We start from the raw sequence: 20,084 nt of genomic DNA on the forward strand, positions 1-20,084 counted from the left end.
TAACTGCCTCCACCTTAGAGACTTGTATGGCCAGTCTTGACATTAGCTTGTCTTGGTTTTCCACCAACCTCACTGTCAACTCCTCGGTCCCCTTTGCCAGCTCCCCCTGTGCTTACCAGCTCCTAAATGTTGGGGTTGCTTTATCTAGTACTATATATTCACCATACACAACCTCATTCATTCCCATGGCTTTAAATACCATTTCTGTATTTCTGTACACACCATCAAAATTTGTATTTTTCGTTCCATACATACAGCTGTCTGCCTTGGAAACTGGTATGTTCAAAAGCTGAGCTCCCGTACTCACTCTTTTCCCCAGGGAGCCTCCGTGCATCCAGCCTCTTCTTCCTCACTTCCCACTTCTAAACCATCACTGTGTCCTGCCAGACTTCACCTGGACTCTGTCCCCTTCTCACCTCGACACCATCACCACTATCTCACTTGGACAACCATGTCACTGCAAAAGCTATCAATGTCATGTCCTCTGAGAAGCCTTCCTTAAAAATCAAGTTTTGTTTATATCTTCTTTTCTGTCTCTCTAAACATTTTAATTTTCTTCACAGCACATCACAGTTTGTATCTTATGTAATTACTGTCTGATGTTCTATTTTGCTCAGTAGACAGACAGTAAACACTATGAAGGCAGTGGCTCTTTGGTTCACCACTCTATCCCTAGCACCAAGCACAGTGCCAGGCTCGATGAACAAATGGATGATTTGTGTATTTTTTCCCTCCCAAAGAATTATGTTCTATAAACAATAAAAGGCATCACCTTATTGGCTTATGTTCCACTCAATGATTTTTTAAAAAATTCTAGGCCCTACAAATACATTATATCTGTTTAGTATTTTTCTGATTTAGAAAATATTTCTTCCTCTAAAAGAAGATGCTTTTTTCTCCTTTGAATATCCCTTTGTGACTATTAAGGAGATTACTCTAGTTGGTCATTAGAGATCATTAGAGATTAAAATACAGGAGAATGTTCAGAACATACATAATGGAAACAGCTAGTCACTATATGGCCAGACACAAATGATTTTAATTTCATCTAACATTATTTGAGACAATACTGTTGTTTCCAAATACTAGATATTTCAGTCAGAATGGCAAACTGATACATATATATAATAATTTTTTTAATAGTAGGCTGTTTTCTTTATATTAAATATCGGTGGTATAAAATGGTAACATCTGCAAGATAAAGTGTTACACGTGGAAATAACTATTTTGTAATGGAAATGAATTCAGTGTGGGTAAAAAAAAAAGTTTTTAAAAGGATGATTTGAAACGTGAAATTCATGTTGAGGTACATAATTTACCAGTCTTTTACAGAGTTTACCTGCAGTGATCTTTTAAAGAACAGAACTGCAAAAATGCAGGAAAATAATGTATTCTAAAGCAAAACCCCCAATTGGAACTCCAACATACAAAATCAATACACCAGAAATAATGTGAAATATTGATGTCAAATCGTTTGGGCACTGTTTTTTGATCACTTGTTAAGGAAATACATTATAATTAGAATGTTTTGGTGCCATTTAAATACTGTTACACAAAAACTCTGATTTTTGACAATAAAAAATTGTAGATTTATAGATTTATAGATAGTAAAAAATAAATAATCATCTCCCTTCATTTTGTCAGGTTTTCCTAATAAGGTTAAGTTCTCATTCAACATGCCCTCTTAGTCAAAAGCAAATTTTGGTTTCTTTGGTCAGATACACGGATAACTTCATTCCACATCTGTCATTTCTATCCCATCACTTTCTTTCACATATACCACCGAACCCAAGGCTTTCTCTGAAAAAGATCCTGTTCCAGTGTCTTTACTCCTTGTAAAGTTTTCTTGGTTTGTGTCTTCTAATCTTACTTTCTTGGTGTTTTGAAATAACCGAGTCACTGGTTCCAATTTGCTTTTCTCAGTCCCTTGCATTAAGTGATCATCCACTTTTGAATCCGCACGCATAGCAGATACTCGAGTAGCAGATTTACTAAGAGGAAATCCCATTGGGGCAGCTTAATAAGTACCGTTTGCCGGCACCTCTTTAAGTAGTAGAAGCGTTTCTTCAACTTGATTCCTTGGGGAAGAAAATGGTAACAAGTGAATACAGTGGGAATGTCAACTAACTTCATGGCAGTGTTTGTTTTAATGAAATTTCATGGTGATGATGGCAAAAATATCAAGTAAAATCTTCCACCTTTCAGGAGTTACATTTTCTTTTGGGGAGGGTTTGTAGGTTCTGTAGATTCTCTTTCCGAGAATTCCTTTTTAAACCTTTTTTTTTTTTTTTAAAGGAATTTACCAGATTTTATATTTCATCACCTTGCAAAAATAATAGAATTTCTCTATGTAGTCTTTTCTAGGATTCTTACTATCAAAAACTTTTAATTTATTATTAATGGATTAAAGAAATAATTATTGAAGGCCAAACACTCTGTTAGATGTTCTGGACAAAAAATAAAGATGCCCAAACAACAGTAAACATTTACCAACCTAATAATACATCATCCAAATATATGAAGCAAAAACTGACAGAAATGAAGGGAGAATTAGACAGTTGTACAATAACAGTTGGAGACTCCAAACTCAACTCAATAATGGATAGAACAACCAGACAGAAGACCAGTAAGGAAATAGAAGACTTAACACAATAAACCAACTAGATCTAACATATGTTTAGAGCACTCCACCCAACAACAACAGGATACATATTCTTAAGTGCACATGGGACATTATCCAGGATAGACCATATGTTAGGCCACAAATTAAGTCTCAGTAGATTTTAAAAGATGGAAGTCATACAAAGTATTTTCTCTGACCACAATGGGATGAAGTCAGTAATCAACTACAGAGGTAAAACAGGAAAATTCACAAATTTGTGAAATTAAACAGCACACTCTTAACCAATGGATCAAAAATATCACAAAGGAAATTTTAAAAAATACTGACAGATGGAAGTAAATAAAAATACATAAAAACTTAAGGGATGAAGGAAAATCAGTGCTAAGAGGGAAACTTATAGCTGTGAATACATTAAAAAAACAAGGAACATCTCAAATCAGCAACCTAATTTTACAGCTTAAGGTACTAGGAAAAGAAGAACAAACTTAACCCACTGTTAGCAGAAGGAAGGAAACAAGATCAGAGCAGAGATAAATGAAATAGAGACTAGAAAAACAAAAGAGAAAAATCAATTAAAAACAAAAGTAGTTTTTTGAAAAGATCAACAAAATTGACAACCCTTTAGATAGATGGACTAAGAAAAAATGAAAGCTCAAATTACTAAATCAGAAATGAAAGGGGTTATTACTACTGATTCTATGGAAATAAAAAGCATTATAAGAGTGCTATGAACAGTTGTATGCCAACAAATTGGATAGCCTAGTTAAAATGGACAAATTCCTTGAAATACGAAACCTACCAAGACTAAGTCAATAAGAAACAGAAAATCTGAATAGACCTATGACTGCTTAGACCATTCAGAGGGGAAAAGGCAGTCTTTTCAACAAAATGTGCTGGGAAAATTGGCTATCCACATGCAAAAGAATGAAGTTGGAAATACTAAAAGAACAATGAAACATACCACATTTGAAATCAACAAAGGTAAAATAATGATAATGTATGTGATTATCAACTAGCACATTAAGCTTCAGTCTAATAGAGGGACTGAGAAAGAATTAAATGCAATAGGGTAGGTCTGGTCCTATGAGTCTCAGCTTAACCTCTCTGGGCTCTTGAGGATATGAGAGGAGAAGAAGTCTATTGGGGACCTCTTTGACCTGGTATTCGGGTTGCCATTCAGGAAGGCACCTTGAATGCATATGGAAGAATAAAGATCCATAAGGACTAAATAAATTTGGATACACACACACACACACACACACACACACACACACACACACAGAGACTTGCCTGACCATATTTTAAGATACGCTACAAAGTCAAAATAATAAAAAAAAGTTTAGTACAAGTGCAGAAGCAAATAAATGACCTATAGAACATGACAGAGCTCCAACTTGAATGTAGGTATGTACAGGAGCTTCACATATGATAAAAGTGGCAACATACAGCAAAAGGCATGGAACAGAATAAGTTTAGTGTGAACACTGGTTCACTATGTGGATAAAAATAAAGCAGGATCCCTATCTTACATACCAAAGTGGACTCCAAATGAAGTAGAGACCTAAATGTTAATGGTTCAACTATAAATGCGATTTTAAAAATGTAGGACAATGTGTTTGTCACTTTATAGTGCAGAAGGATTTTTTGAATAAGAAATAAAACAAGGTGAGTCCTATGAATGCTCACTGCCTAGAATTTCAGGCTTTAGCACAAATAGGGAGAACCCAGATTGAGTCTGGTCATTTCAATGAGTTGAGAAGAAAGTTTGTGGAGGCCAAGATGGCTAGAATTTGTGGAGAGAGGAGAGACGTGCAGCAAGAGAAAGGGCTCCAGAGATCTGCAGAAGATACCCCACAATTCTTTGGCTGAGTACTGATCAGTGAATGTGCGTAAGGAAACTATTGGGCCCTGGGGAAAAAACACCAAAAAGGAGAAAGCAGAATAGTCCTTAGAGCTTACACAGGACCAAGAATAGAGTTCTTAGAAAGGTATTGTCTCAGTAATAGGGTCAAATTAGCCCTCAATAAACACTATTTTGGACCTAACAAAGCTTAAGAGCAAGCTTCTAAAGCAAGTCTGTCCAATAGAACTTTCTGCAATGATGGAAATATTCTCTATGTTTGACTAATATAGTAGCCGCTGGCCACATGTACGTGTTGGCAAGTGGAATTCTACCGAACCACCAGGGAAAGCTGGCTGTTGGAATTTGAAAAGTATAGGGTACCAATGAGGAACTAACTTTTAAATTTTATTTAATTTCTTTATCATCACTTCAAATAGCCACATGTAGCTAGTAGTTACTATTTTCAACAGGGCAGCTCTAAAGAACCAAACTGTTTCCAAATAAACTTACTGCATCTCAGAAAAAAGCCTAAATATATTTAAAGAAAAACCAAAACTGAAACCTCCAGCACCCAACCATGTCAAATCTGCAATGTCTGGCAGCCAGTAAAAACTTACCAGAAATGAAAACAAGCAGAAGAATGTGACTCATAACCAGGAGAAAAAAAGTCAGTTAATAGAAACAATCCCAGGAATGACACAGATGATAGAATTAGTACACAACCAACAGCTCTTTTAAATATATTCCATACTTCCAAGAAGGTAGAAAAAAGCATGAGCATGATAAGTGAGAGATGGAAGATATTTTTTAAAAATTCAAACTTCCAGAGATGAAAAATACAAATCTGATATGAATAAATGTTGCAGGTGGGATTAACACAACCAAAGGAAAGAAGAGTGAGCTTTAAGATAAATCAGTATAAGTTGTCCTGTTAAAAAACAAAACGAACAGAGCATCAATTAGCTGTGGAACAACAAGCAGTTTAATGTGTGTAACTGAGTCCCAGATTTTTTTTTAGGGGATCAGGGAGGTACTGAGGAAGGCAAAAGGCAAAACAGAGGTTTTTGTAGTGAAGCTTGTGAAATGATGGAGAAACCCAGAACTTAGACTTACACAGGAGTATCTGTCACAACCGAGAGAGCAAACCTACTAAATAAAAGGGTTTCATGGGATAGGATGGGGCACTCACCACTCTGCATATCCACAAAGGGAAGAAAATTTTCACTTTCTTGGGCTGGGGGAGGGAGTCAATAGTCAATAGTTCAGTCAATAGAAGGAAAATCTTCACACCCTGGTTTGGTTTTAAAATGATCTTTTCCCTACATTCTTTCCAAAGAATCTTCAGTAAAATCTAGGTGGCAAACATAAATGCTTAACCTTTTCATGTTTTTTCCCTAAAGGAAGTACCTTCCTACCTCCTATATTAATAATTCACTTCTCCCTGCAGACCTTCGACTCCATCTGAGAGTTCTGAGGTTTATACACTTCTCCCTATTTTTTTTTTAACAATGCTAGCTAATGAGAACATTTTATTCAAAATAATCGTAGTATCTAAAGAGGAAATAAGATTATACTTTGTTTTGTTTCAGGACGGTCTTTGAGAGCTCATGCTTCTTTGTAACTTATTTTACCAGTTAGGTATAATAGTATTTTGCAAGAAATGTACCTGTTGGGACCTCTCACTTCTTTATCTAAAATAACAGGGAAACTCAATTTAATTTTTTCCCATCTAGCTATACTTGCAAGGTATATCTGAAAATAAATGATACAAAATATGAGAAAATGTACTGGCACAAATAGGGCTAAAAAATCAGAGGAGAGATCAGGAAAACATATCGCACATATTTAAATGTACTTCAGTGAAATTTGTTCTAATATAAAATGTGTTTATGCCTGCCAATAATATATTGTGGGGGGAAAATGAGTACTCACCTGGCAAAACCAGGAATTGTTAGTCTCTTCAAATGTGAGATTACTTTTGGAATACACAGGCGAATACTATGTCAAGATCATCAGAGGACAGCTATAAAAAACCTAGTTTATCTATTTCATCTGTAGGAAAAGACAGGGAGATAAAGCCACCATTAGAGTTCAGCAGCCCTTGAGTTATTTAAGAAAACTGGAACACGTTAAACACTAAGAAATGTTAAAAAGACAGTATTTCTTCTTAAGCTGGGCTCCAAAAATTTGGCAGAATAATTCAGTTCTCATTCTTTTTTACTAAAAAGCTCATTTCTTCACTTTTAGGTAATGTGGTCAATATTAACATAGATGGAAGGCCAAAAATAATATTACACCTGGCTAAGTTAAATGAGTGTTCCCAGACTGAAGGCTCCTAATTGACAGAAGACAAGTTTAAATGGTATTAAACAGGAAAGCAATCGATTCAACATTAAATGTCGAGTGAGATAATATACTTTTTCCTTTTTTTTTTTGTTAACCATCATTAGTTTCCCCGAAAAGGGGATTCGGAGAAGGCCTGGCTTGTGGAGAAGGTAGGTATACCGGTGAGAAACCTGCGCTTTCATTGCTAGTTCTGTCTCTCCCCGCTTCAGCCCAGACTGTATCGTGCCGAGGACCGGGGGCCGCAGGCTCCCCAGACTGCAGGCTGCCGGTGCTCACCGAACAGGCCGGCTCTCTCTCCCGAGGAGGCAGCAGTGGTACCGGACGTGGATGCTCCCCGCAAACCGGCCCTTGACTGCGGCGGGAGAGCGCACTGCCCTCCCAGCGCCCACGAGCAACTCTAGGGAGTAATGAGTTCACTGAACGTGGGTCCAGAGTGGTACCCGATCCCCGGGGAAAGTGGCACAAAAAAGCCGCAGCAAAGCGGCAGGTGCTCCAGAGCTAAGGGAAGGTGGCCGGAGGCAATATAGCCCTGCGCATGCGCGTTCCGCCCAGGTGCGGCCGCCGCCCGCAGGGAGTAAGGGAAAAGTCTTGGGAAAGAGGGTAGCTGCTGGTTACTAGGAGACAGGACGCTCGGGTGGGTCGTCTAGACGCTGCGTGGGCGTGCGCCTGCGCGGCGCGGATGGACCAGGAAGAGGCCTTTGCTGGGCGCCCTGTAAGGTGGACGTACGCGTCGCTACGTGCGTAGGTGCGCGCGCACTGCTTGTAGTCCCCGCTAGAGGGAGTGTCGAGCCAGGTACGCGTGCGCACGGGGACTTGGGGCGCGCGGGACGGAAGCGGAGCGAAGGCGCCGGAGAGGTGGAGGACAAGCCCCCTCAGGTACAGAGCGTGAGGGCGGGGCCGACGGCGGCGCCGACCGGCGCTAACCGCCCCCGCCTCCTTCCCGCCGGGTCCCGCCTCCCTCCGCCCCCTGGGGCGGGGCCGGGTCGATTTGGGGTGGGAAGGGAGGAGAAAGGGGCGGAGGATGGAGTCGGGGAGGGACCTGGATCCCCGGCGGAGGCCCGGTCCCGGCAGTCAGCGAGATGAGCTCCGGGGAGGACGACAGGCCGAGGACCCCGGGGAGGGACCCTCAGCTCCAGGTAGAAGCACCGGGATGCGCTGGGTTGGGGTAAAGCAACTCCTGAGCCCGAAGGTCTCTGTGAGGGCAGCTGCAGGAGGGCGGGTGTGGCGGGGGGGTTAGGGGCCGCGGGCGACCCCTGAGGTGGGTATTCTCTGCGGGAGCCGCTGTGAGGGACAGTAGCGGGCAGAGTTGCGGTCCCGGGAGGCCCTCTGGGAGCAAGCTTTGCCCCTGTTGTCGTTTCTTGGGAGTTTAGGGTTGAGCCCAGTTCCTATGGTGACCGCTTCGCTTCCTGCCGCAGCTCTCCGGTTGGTTGTTGGGGGTACTGTTCTGTTTAGATACGCTCTGGAGTGGAGCTGAGGAATTTGAAAGTCAGATTTGGGAGTTCAACCTGGCTCTTCCTCACTCCCAGTCTCTCAATTCCAAGCCACTTTATAGACTGGGAGGTGAAGGGCCCAGATTACGTAGGCATTTGCATGAAAATCTCATATAATTACTGTAGAAATTATACACAAGAAAGGCAGGGTAAACTGGCTTTCTTTTCAAAAAATATTTGAGACTTAAATAACTTTGTGGCGGTCGTGGACCTGATACCTAACTACGTATGGGAATACATTTTTGTTGTTGTTGTCCTTTAAATAAAGTCAAGGATAGTGGTTTCAGGAAAAGTTTGCATAAGTGATAGGGTCTCTGTGTTTTCCTTCTTCCTTTCCAGACCATTATATATCAGAATATTTCTTGTTTTAAATTTCCTCTACGGGTTTGCAGAATTTCAAGTACACTTTTTTTTTAACCTGTAAGGAAATAAATCGAAGAATAATCAGTTTGAAACTAGAATAAGTTATAACTATAAAAGGAAAGTGTCACATTATTCAAATCTGCTTCCAGGATAAAACTGAGTTTTGTTTGTATTTTAATTGATCAGTGAACTAAACCATTCAGTCTTAATTAGTGGGACATAACTAGGGAGGTACATTCATGAAATATTTAAACAGTATACATTTTAGCATTATTTAATGGCAGCTTCCAAAATATATGTTGTTTACCTTCTGAAAAAAAAATCACTGCTTATAGCCCGGCATATAGTCAGATGCAGGTATGCTCTAGGCTCTTTGTCTGTCTTCTTTTTCAGTTGCTTCCTTTTCAGTTTGTTTTAGGATAATCTGCTTTTAAAGTACTCCATATACAGAGGCAATTAGAGCAGATTTTATTATTTATTCCCTTTCCCCATCATACGCTCCTTTTTGTCCCCAGATGTAGTCCCTATGGTGACTTCTGTGATAGCCACTTCCTTGTTTTTCCTTATAGTTTGACCATCTTTGTGTGTGAACATGCACATACTAGTTTGGCTCGTTTTTAAACTTCTTATAAATGAAACCGTACTAAGTATTCCTTTGTATTTTGCTTCGTGACTCAACATTGTTTTTAAGATTTATCGTTGTCACCTGCAATTAGTCTGTTGTTTGGTGTTACACTGTAAGAGTATACCGCAATTTATCTACTGTACTGTTGGTGGACACCAAGATTTCTACAGTTTTTGATAAATGGGAACAACACTGCTGGGAATTTTCTTGTACGTGTACCCCCCTATAATCTTTTGAAATAAGCTAGTTAGTAAGGTGGTTCTGCTTGTCTTAGTTATGCTATTAACATCAGTCTATATTATTAAATTTTTTTGGTTCAGAAAAGCCTCTTGACAACACTATTTAACCCCTTCTTAAGTTTCCAAGAGGAAATGATAAATGATACTTCTCCTAAGGCCATTGTTTTCTGCTCCTTAAAAAAGGCAAGTTATTTCTTTACAGCATGGTCTGGATTGAAGAGAAGTGAGGAGCTTGGGTTTGACTGGAGAGATTATTTGTTTTTTAAAAAGATTAAACAAGTGGCCTTAGTATTTTGTTTGAAGTGAATTTCCAAAACATGTATTCACTTATTTTTATTATAAATACAAAGCCTATCTCAAAATTACTCATAAAATTTTATGTGGTTTTCTATATCCTTCTGTTAGTGAAGCTATTCCTTTCTAATTCAAAGTGTCTTATGTTTCTAAACTTTTGGAGCCAATTTTATAAAGAGAGAACAAGTTGACCTTTTGTGGAACCAGATTTCAGAATTTCATATAATGTACTCCAGTATTTTCAATTATTCTATCAAAATATTCAGTAAATGTTTGTTGAGCACATGTTATATGCCTGGTCTTTTGCTCAACTCTAATGATTCTTTTTAGCATGTGGTCTTACCTCCTATTTCACTGAAATTAAAATTCTGCCAGGCAGGAACTTCTTCAAATTTCTACCCCTTCTCATCTCAGTCTTCACCCAACCTTGCTTTTCTGTCTTGACTCAAAGGACAGTGCACATCCTTTACCTGGATTTCCTCTTATGAGCTTAGTGGCCTTTCTCCATTATTTCACGTTAACCCATGTCTTGGGAATCTTCGTTGTGTGTATACTGTAAGGATTCTTAATTTGGAGTACAAGAACTTTGGGGAGTTCTTGAACCCCCTGAATTGTAATGTTTTGTATGTGTTTGTATTTTCCTGAGGTGAAGACTCAGGGCTTTTGCTTAATTCTGAAAGAGGTCCTTGATTTGAAGAGAATTAAGACACAAGTTTTTCTCCTCTTGTATTGACCCTTCAACAACCTTGGTCTTCTTCCAACTTTCACTCGACATCTTTTCTTAGAATCATGCTTTCTAAAAGAAGTCTACATATTCTGTTTCTTTTTCTTTACTACTCACTCATTTATTAGTCCTCTTCAGACTTGCTCATACCCCATCCCTACTGTTGAAACTGCTTTGTTTAAATCATCAAAATTCATTACTTGGGAAATGTCTTATTGAGTGCTAACTTTGTGCTCAGCCTTTTTCTAGGCACTAGGGATATAACAGGGACCAGACAAGAGCCTAGATCGCTTGGAAATTACATTCTGGTAGAGGGTGGCAGACAGTAAACAAATGAAGAAGTAAGTGATATAATTTCATATAGTGTTGAATGTGAATAACCTAATGGCAGAGTTACAGGAGAGAGGCTATTTTAGGTAAAAGGTTAGGGAAGGCCCTCTGATATTTTAGCCAAAATGCTGAGGGGAGGAAAGAGTCATTTGTGCAAAGGATTAGGGGAGAGAGCGTTCCTGGCAGAGGGAACGCAAGGGAGGAGGCCTCAAAGTGGAAGGAGATTGGCACAGTAGAGGAACAGAAAGGAAACCGATAAAGCTGGTGGGTGAACAAAGAAGAGGGCACTAGGTCTGTTTAGGGAAGTGAAGGCAGGGGCCAAATCACGTAGGATCTTAAAAAGTTTGGCTTTTATTCTTATTGCTGTGGGAAGCCATGGGAGTGTTTTTGAGCAGGATCTGATTATTTTAAAGTGATTTTTACGGTTTCAGTTTGGAAAACAGGTTGTAGGGAGCAACAGTAGAGGCAGAAAGACCAGCCAGGAGACTGTTGCAGTAATCTATGTAGAGATCATGGAGACCCGAACCAAGGAGGTGATAGTAAAAACGTACAGAAGTGGATGGATTGGGCATATATTTTGGAGGTAGACCCAAAAGGGCTTGTTGATGGATTTGATGAAGTTCAGGGTAAGAGGAAACAATGATAACTGCTTGGTTTTTAACTTGTCACTACAAAAATGATGGTGTTATTTGACATGGGAAAGAGTGGGAGGGAGCAGAGTGGAGGCAGGGCTGAGAGCAGGTGTGCAGGTCGGGGAATTAAGAGGTCTGTTTTAACATGTTACAGTTGTGATGACTCTGGACATCCAGTGAACACAATTTAATGTGTTAAGTTCTGCAGTGGAGATATGTTCATAGTTTAGGGGAACATGGAAGATATATCCTGAGTCTTTTGAGGGGAAGTAGAAATCAGAAATACTTTTTTGTAGTCCTTCTCTCTGTATTTCTTGTTCCTCCCTCTGATGTGGCACTAATCATGCTGTAGTGTAATTTCTGATTTATTTGTTCTGGACTTCTCTAGATTCACTGAGGGCTGAAATTGTAAGTTTTTATTTGTTTTCCATCTTTCTGTCCCCCAAATCTAATATTGGTTGATCCTTATTCTAGCTGTTTGTAAATTTGTCTGGTAAGTGAATAAATGACTTACAGTCTGATAGTATGAACTCAAACAGTGATAGTAGTGATAGAAGAAATGTATTTGAGAGAGATTGTAATGAGAAGACTGGTAGGATGTGATGGCTGATAAGATAAGTTGAGTCAGTGAGAGGAATTAGTAATAGAAGTAATTGTAAATAATAATAATATATAACACTTATTATTTATTGCCAGGCACTGTTCTGAGTGTTTTACATATAATAACTCATTTAATCCTCACAACAACTCTATGATGCAAGCACTATTATCATGCCTACTTTGTAGATGAGGAAGCCAGGGCCAGAGAAGTAACTTGCCCATGGTCATGCAGCTCAGAAGTGGCAGGACATAAGCAGTCTGACTCTACAGAGCATGCTCTTAACCACTGTCTTGTGTCCCAACTGCGAATGACTGTGCTTCTGGCTTGGGTGTTTATGATGACAACTTGCTGCTTACAAAGTACTTTCCTTGCTTTCTCTGAGATCTGTACAGGGACACAAGTTCCATTCAAAGTTCCATTGAAAGATCACGGGAATGTGAAAGAAATTTAGGTGGCCTGAGGTGGAGAAATTGGCAAGCCAGGCGTGGGCAATTCAGATACACTGATTTCTTTCCCTTTTTATTGCCTCAAAATCTAGTGCAGGGAAAGTAGCAACTCTAATATGACTGCTCACAGTTATTGCGTTGACTCCTGGTCTTTTTCTGCTTTTAATATCTAGACTAGCCTGGTAGTTAATTTTATAGAATACCCATTTAACTTTTCAGTTTACCAAAGACGGACAGTTCCATTTTCTCTGCTTTAGTACACTGGTTCATTATCAGCCTCTGCAGTTTGTATTGTACCTTCCTGTTATCTGAAGAACTCTGTGCAGGTTGGTGGGAATACAGAACGCTGTAGGGTATTACTTGTTAAGATTCTAGTAAGTGTGTGAGGAAGACATACCCAGAAAAAATAAATAGCTACATAAATTGTTCTATAAGTGATATATACAGAAGTCTTAATGCAGAGGTGATCACTTCTTGATGGAGAAGACAGAAAACCTAGAGAATATGGAATTCAAACTGAGCCTCAGAAGTGTCTTTAATTAAACAGAAGAGTGAGGGCAGATGGCAAGGCTCATGAACAAAAGATAGTATGTTTCTGAGTGTATGTATAAAGAAGGTGTAGAATAGTTTGTGTTTCACACAGGGGTTCTTGGGGGTGTTACGTAGGAGCTAACTTTGGAGAAGTGGGTCCGGACCAAACATGAGGACCTCTGAGTGTTAGGCAGGTTTAGATTTTAGAAAAAATATATCCTTACTATTCAAGGAATAGTCTCTACTAGCCAAATAGCAGACCAGCTTTTTAGAAGTGCACTATTTCAGGCCTACTGTGAATAAGAATCTGCATTTTAGCAAGATTCCCAAATGATTTTTATGTTCACTAAAATTTGAAAAGCACTGCTATAGTGAAAAGTCACTTGATTCTGTTATACTAAGTCAAATGTTTATAACTAGGAACACATTTTTCAACAAATTGTGGAAGAAATAGTAGTTAGGATTTCAGCCTTAACCCATAAAGGCCCAAAATGATTCTTAATTAGAAATACTTTCTGAGATATAATGCTGAAGTTCCGGGAGAGTCAGTAACTGCTGGAATGGAGAACAGAAAAAGCAGATTTGTGTCTTGTTTAGGGAAAAGGAAAATAAACCTGTCAGACTGTGAAGTGCTGGGTTGCACAGAGTGTAACACAGTCAGTGACTAGGGGATCCAGATCCTATAATTTCCGAAGCCCTAGATTTGGGAGAATAGCAGCGTGTTGCCAGGAGAGACCTAGGATGCTTGTAGTGAATTCTCTCTCTCTTAACAAAATGGCAGCCCTGATTCAGAGAAAGAACAAATTATTTCCCTAAATCATACTGTTTCTAAGATACATAGCCGAGTAAAAAAAGCACAATGCAAAATAGTATATATAGTATGCTAAAGTGAAAATTATTTGTACAGAAGCTGTGTGTATTTGTAATGTTGCTAGATTTCACACAGCTATTCTCCATAAATATTGTATCAATTTACACTGCCACTAGTCATGTATAAGAAAGCTAAATTTTATATCCAACTTTATGATCTTTGCCAATGTGATGGTTAAAAAATGGTATCTCAGTGTTGTTTTATTTGTATCCCTTTAAATGGTGAAATTGAATATCTTTAAATCTATTTAAAAGCCATTTCTATGAAGTATCCATATTTTGACCAATTTTTCTGTTAGGGTATTTCTTTTCCTTTTTTATTTATAGAAATTATTTGTATATTAGGGAAGTTAGCCCTTTGTGATGTGGGTAGCACATTTTTTTTGTTAATACACGGAAACAATAATAAACAGGTAGCTAGTGGCAACTATATTGGATAACACAGACCTGGAAGTAGACTACTTAATTTGCTGCTGACCCCTGTTTCCTTAGATAGCAATGGGGTATGTCTTTTTTGAAAAGCATGTTTGATATTGTAGTTTTATATTTGAAAACCACAGGAAAGGCTTTATAATATAAATTTTTAAGAAAGTAAATCTTGATGAAATCGTTTTAACTGATCAGACAAGGTTAAAAACAATCTTTTGATTGAATGTTCTTAATTTTCAGAATTTTGATTGTTGTGGGAAATCACAAGACTGTTTTAAACTTGAATGTCTCTGTATTATTCCCATTCTTTCCACTAGGTTACCACCAAAGAACATGATTTTGGTCTAGGGGCTCCAGTTTCTGAAGCTGAAAAATACCAGAATATTCTCCAGCTAGAACAAGAAGTGAGAAATCAAGACAAACTCATCTCTACACTGAAATTACAGGTTACATTTAATTTATGCACATACTTCCCTGAATTAATTTGGGACAGGGGCCTATATTAAAATAAGATAGAGAATAAATACTAATTCATTGCTCATGTAAATCTTATGGGTGTAAAATCATTCCATTTTTTTTTTCCTTTTTAAAAAAATTACTTTTTACTGCCTTGTTTATTTCTTTTTTTAATTTTATTTTTTTGGGGGTTTATATATTTATTTATTTAGTTTATTTAAATTTTTGTTTAATGGAGGTACTGGGGATTGAACCCAGGACCTTGTGCATGCTAAACACATACTCTATCACTGAACTGTACCCTCCTCTCTCCAAAATCATTCCATTTTTGCGTTAGCCATTTTGATGCACATAGATTCGGAGTTAGTGAGTACAAACTATGTGCCAAGTATTGTATCAAGTGCTCTCAAATGCGTAATCTTCCTTAATCATCCCAACCTTGGGAAATTGTAATGTTATTTCCACTTTATAAACATGAAAGCTAAAGTTCCAAGAGGTTAAAGAATTATGATATTTAACTACTGAGTGACAGAGCTCGGATTTCTTTGAACTCCCAAGTTCAGTATTGTTTCTGTTCTGGTGCCTGACATGTGGTATTAATAAAGGCTATTAATGAAAATCCCTCTTCTTGGAAAATGGAGTAGACTCACTTTTCCTTATTCTCCCACTAAGTACAGCTAAAAACCCCTTAACATTATGTATAAAACAAACATAAGAACACTCTGAAAGGTGGGAAGAAGGAAGACTGGCCAGGGGCCTCAGCACACAATGTATGACTAGTTAGTGAGTTCCTGGATTTTCTTTTTGCTCCTTGTATCCCAGGCAGAGTACTGGAAAAACTGGCATCCAGAAACAATGGGTGCAGACAAAAATAGGTCTCAGAAAAGTCATCCCTCTCTAGCCAAAGGACTAGGAATGGGGTGGCCTAGAAAGGCAGACTACTTTTAGACAATAACTGCCCACTCTAAGCAAACACCATGGGAAAAACCTATAGCTCTGTTCCTGCCAGCAAAGGCTGAGTAAAGAGCCTGGACATCTGCCCTTGCTAGGCTGTAACAAGGAGCCCCATCCTTGCTTCATCTCTCCCCACCCTGCCCCAGAAGGCCCCCATCCTACCAGGGTGGCATCAGAGATGAAAGCTGAGTGGGGAACCAAGACTTTTGTGCCCATCAGGCAGTAAGGAAGTCCCCAATCCCATAGTGTTCATGGAGACCTCAGGGGGAGCCTAGAAATCCACCTTCACATGGCAGTAAGAGATGCCCCCTTTCCTCTTTGCTGGGGCGATGTCAGAGAGACTTAATGCATAGGCAGGACCTTTACCGCCCTCCAGCAGTAGCAGGTCTACCCGTCTACAGTGGCAGTGAAGGATACATGGGTGTAGTAATGAGGGGCCTCTGTTCTACCTAGCTCGGGTGGTATCAGCAGAGGCCTAGTGGGAAGCCCGAACTCCCATTTCTGCCTAGCAGTAACAAGGAGCCCCACCCTCCCAAGGTGTCAATGAAGGCCAAGTGGAGAAATAAGACTTCCACTCCCATCCAGCAGTGACAAGGCAGTCCCCCTTTTCTAGCTTAAGCAGTGTCACAAGAAGCCTACTAAAAGACAAGAGCCAGTGTCTTAGAATACCAGGTCTCAATTAAAAAAAAAAATCACTCCTTATCCCAAGAATAAGGAAGACCTCAACCTCTATGAGAAAAGGCAATCAGGAGATGCCAGCACAGAGGTGAATCAGATATGACAATTATCTGACAAGGATTTTAAATCAGCCATCATATAAATGCTTCAACAAGCAATACTGAGTGTGCTTGAAACAAACAAAACAATAGAAATTCTCATCAAAGAAATAAAAGATATAAAGTAGAGCCAAATGGAAATTTTGGTAGCAAACAAGATGTTCTTCAATAGGTGAACAGATAAACAAGCTGTGATACGTGATAGAATGTTATTCATTGATAAAAAGAAATGAGCTATTAAGCCATAAAAAGACATGAAGGAACCTAAAGGCACATTGCTATGTGAAAAAAGCCAATCTGAAAAGGTTACATACTCTATGATTCCAACTCTGTGACCTTCTGGGAAAGACAAAACATAAGAGACTGGTTGCCAGGGATTTGGAGGGAGAGGGGTGAATGGAGACCCAGGGACTTTTAGGACAATGAAACTATTCTGTATGATATAGTAATGATGGATATATATCACTATACATTTGTCAAAACCCATAGAATCTACAATTCAAAGAATGAACCCTAATGTAAACTGGACTTTAGTTAATAATTTATCAATGTTGGTTTATTGCTTGTAACAAATGTATCACATTAAAATAAGATGTAAATAAGGAGAAACTGTGTGTGTTTGGGGGCAGGGGAATGGAGAAAGGGGTATGTGGAAACTCTTTGTACACCCTGATCACTTTTTCTGTAAACCTAAAACTACTCTTAAAAAAGTAAAGTCTATCAAAAAAAGATATAGAAGAAGATATTTCTGAATTATATATCTGTTAAGGAATTAATATTCACACTATATAAAGAACTACAAGTCAACAACAACAAAAACGAACAATCCAGTTCAAAATTGGACAATTTTGTTCATGCATTTGTTCAGAGGAGACATACAAATAGCCATTAAGCACATGAAAAGATGCTCAACATCACCAGTCATTAAGGAAATGCATATCAAAACCACAGTGAGATACTCCTTCACACCCATTATGATGGCTATTACCAAAAACCAGAAAACAGCAAGTATTGGTGAGGATTGGAGAATCTGGAGCTCTTGTGCATTGCTGGTGGGAATATAAAATGATGTATCCATGGTAGAAGAAAAGTTTGGCAGTTCCTCCAAGTTAAATATATAATTACCATATGATCAACTATTCCACTCCTAGGTATGTCCCCGAAAGATTAAAAGCACGGACTGAAACATACACTTGTACACCAGTGTTCATAACAGTATTATTCACAATAGCCAAAAGGTGGAAACAACCCAAATGTCCATGGACAGGTGAATAGATAAACAAATGGAATATTATTCAGCCTTAAAGAAGAATGAAATTCTGATATGAGACTACAAGGTAGATGAGCCTTGAAAACAGCATGCTAATTGAAATAAAGCAGGCACAGAAGAACAGATATTGTATGATTCCACTTATGTGAGGTACCTAGAGTAGGCAAATTCACAGGTAATTATTTAATGGGTACAGAGTTTCTGTTTGTAATGATGAAAAATTTCTGGAAATGGATATGGGATGGTTGCACAACATTGTGGATGTATATAATGCCACTGAATTGTACACTTAAAAATGGCAAGAATGGTAAATTTTATGATGTTGTATTTTACCACAATAAAAATGTTTTAAAACATACAATAACTGAAATTAAAAACTCAGTGTTCTCAAACAAAAAAATGAAGAGGAGAGAAGAATGAATTAGTGAACATGAGAATAGAAATACAGAGATTACCTAATCTGAACAGTAGAAAACAGATTGAAAAAAATGTGAACAGAGGCTCAGGTACAGGTGGGACTATAACAAAAGATCTACATTTGCATCATTGGAGTCCGAAAAAGAGAGATAAGAGAGTGTGGGGATGAAAAAGTATTTTGAAGCAATAATGGCTAAATGTCCCCTAAATTTAGCAAAAGACATATATACAGATTAAAGAAAGGGAGTGAAAACCTCCCTGGAATCTTCCAAGGAAATCTACACCAAGACACTTTGTGTTCAAAGTGAAAACTAAAGACAAAAACCAATCCTGAAAGAAACCAGAGAAACAATTCATTACTAATAGGGGAGCACCAGTTCAAATGACAGCTGATCTGAAAACATGGAGATCAGAAGGAAGTGGCACAACACTTTTCAAGTACTGGAAGAAAAGAACTGTCAGCCCACTACGTGTTCTGTATTTAGAAAAGTATCCTTCAGAAATGAAGGGAAAATTAAGACATTCTCAGGTGAAGAAAACTAAGAGAATTTGTTGCCAGCAGAAAGACCCTAAAAGAATAGCTAAAGGAATGTCTCTAACTAGGAAGAAAGTGATAAAACAAGGAAAAGAAGAGCAAAAATATGGATAAATGCAATAGAATTTCTACTTTTCTAAATTATGTTAAATGTAATTCTCAATGCATGTAGAGGAAATAGTTAAGACAATTATTTAATTAATACAGGATGGGGAGGGATATAAAGGGAGGTAGGTTTCTACACTTCACTTGAACTGGTAAAATACAGGTTGTGATAACTTATGAATATATAATGAAACACCTAGGGCAACCACGAAAAATCTGTACAAAGAGATACACTCAAAAACACTGGATAAATCAAAATGGAATTCTAAAAAATGTTCAAGTCAGCCAGAGGAAAGCAGGTAAAACAAAACAAAGAAAAATCAAAAAATGGAAAACAACAAAAAAGTCACTCTTGAATTTTAACATAAAAGTAGTTACGTTAAATACATAGTCTAAATACATCAATTAAAAGAAATTGGCAGAATGGATTAAAAAAGCATGACTTTCTAATTACCTCTCTTCCCAACCTCCCCCTCCAAAAAGAGAGAAACCAGAAAGGTGATTTTAAAAAAAGCATGACCTAGCTTTATGCTGTCTATAAGAAATTCTTAGAAAATCTCATAAAATCTAAAGTCTACAGTGTAAATACTAAAACTAATAAATGAGTTTAACAAGGTCATAATACAAGACAAACATAATTAATTGTATTTTTGTATGTTATCAGTTAACATGTGGAAGTAAAAATTAAAAATGCAATACCACTTACAATCACTCAAACAGAAAACGGAATCCTTAGATGTAAGTCCAACAAAATAAGTATGAACTTAAATTCTGAAAACTATGAAATGCTAATAAGAGAAATCAAGGAAGTGCTAAACAGATGTTCATGGATTGGAAGCCTCAACATAGTAAAGATGTCAGTTCTTTCCAAATTGATACACAGATTTAATGCAATTCCCATCAATATCCAAGCAAAAATAATTTTTGAAAGAGAACAAAGTCATTGTCCTTGGTTTAAAGATTTAATATATAGCTACAGTAATTAAAACTGTATGATGCTATCACTAGAGGAATAGACACAGATCAGTGACACAGAATAGAGAATCCAGAAATAGCCTTACACAAGTAAAACCAAATGATTTTGACAGGTGCAAGTGCAATCTGATGAGGAAAGATAGTCTTTTCAATAAATGGTGCCAGAGCAGCTGGATATCTGTTAGGGAAAAAACTAAGCCTAGACAAACC

The 20,084-nt window shown here is 38.1% G+C and overlaps 2 protein-coding genes across 3 annotated transcripts in view; one reads left to right on the top strand and one right to left on the bottom strand.

The window, feature by feature from the left end:
* Positions 1–1,003: 1,003 nt before the first annotated feature.
* C33H2orf15 (chromosome 33 C2orf15 homolog) lies at positions 1,004–7,325 on the bottom strand. Of its 2 annotated transcripts, XM_064481861.1 has the most exons (3): positions 7,089–7,325; positions 6,399–6,518; positions 1,004–2,078 (listed from the first exon to the last, which is right to left on the bottom strand). In XM_064481861.1, exon 3 carries the CDS (start codon positions 2,006–2,008, stop codon positions 1,733–1,735), a length of 276 nt encoding a protein of 91 aa, XP_064337931.1. In that variant the 5' UTR covers positions 2,009–2,078; positions 6,399–6,518; positions 7,089–7,325; the 3' UTR covers positions 1,004–1,732. The 2 variants fall into 2 exon arrangements, with proteins under 2 accessions (XP_064337931.1, XP_064337932.1); XM_064481862.1 differs by lacking the exons at positions 6,399–6,518; positions 7,089–7,325 and adding an exon at positions 5,656–5,696.
* Positions 7,326–7,840: 515 nt separating this feature from the next.
* The window catches only part of TSGA10 (testis specific 10), a 57,835-nt gene continuing 45,591 nt past the window's right edge, over positions 7,841–20,084 (top strand). Inside the window, exons 1-2 of the mRNA XM_010991920.3 lie at positions 7,841–7,948; positions 14,704–14,832. Coding sequence (XP_010990222.1) covers positions 7,892–7,948; positions 14,704–14,832 — 186 coding nt within the window. The 5' untranslated portion in view covers positions 7,841–7,891. The remainder of the gene's footprint in view (positions 7,949–14,703; positions 14,833–20,084) is intronic.

Source organism: Camelus dromedarius, chromosome 33 (genome assembly GCF_036321535.1).
Source record: "Camelus dromedarius isolate mCamDro1 chromosome 33, mCamDro1.pat, whole genome shotgun sequence".
NCBI classification, from domain to species: domain Eukaryota; kingdom Metazoa; phylum Chordata; class Mammalia; order Artiodactyla; family Camelidae; genus Camelus; species Camelus dromedarius.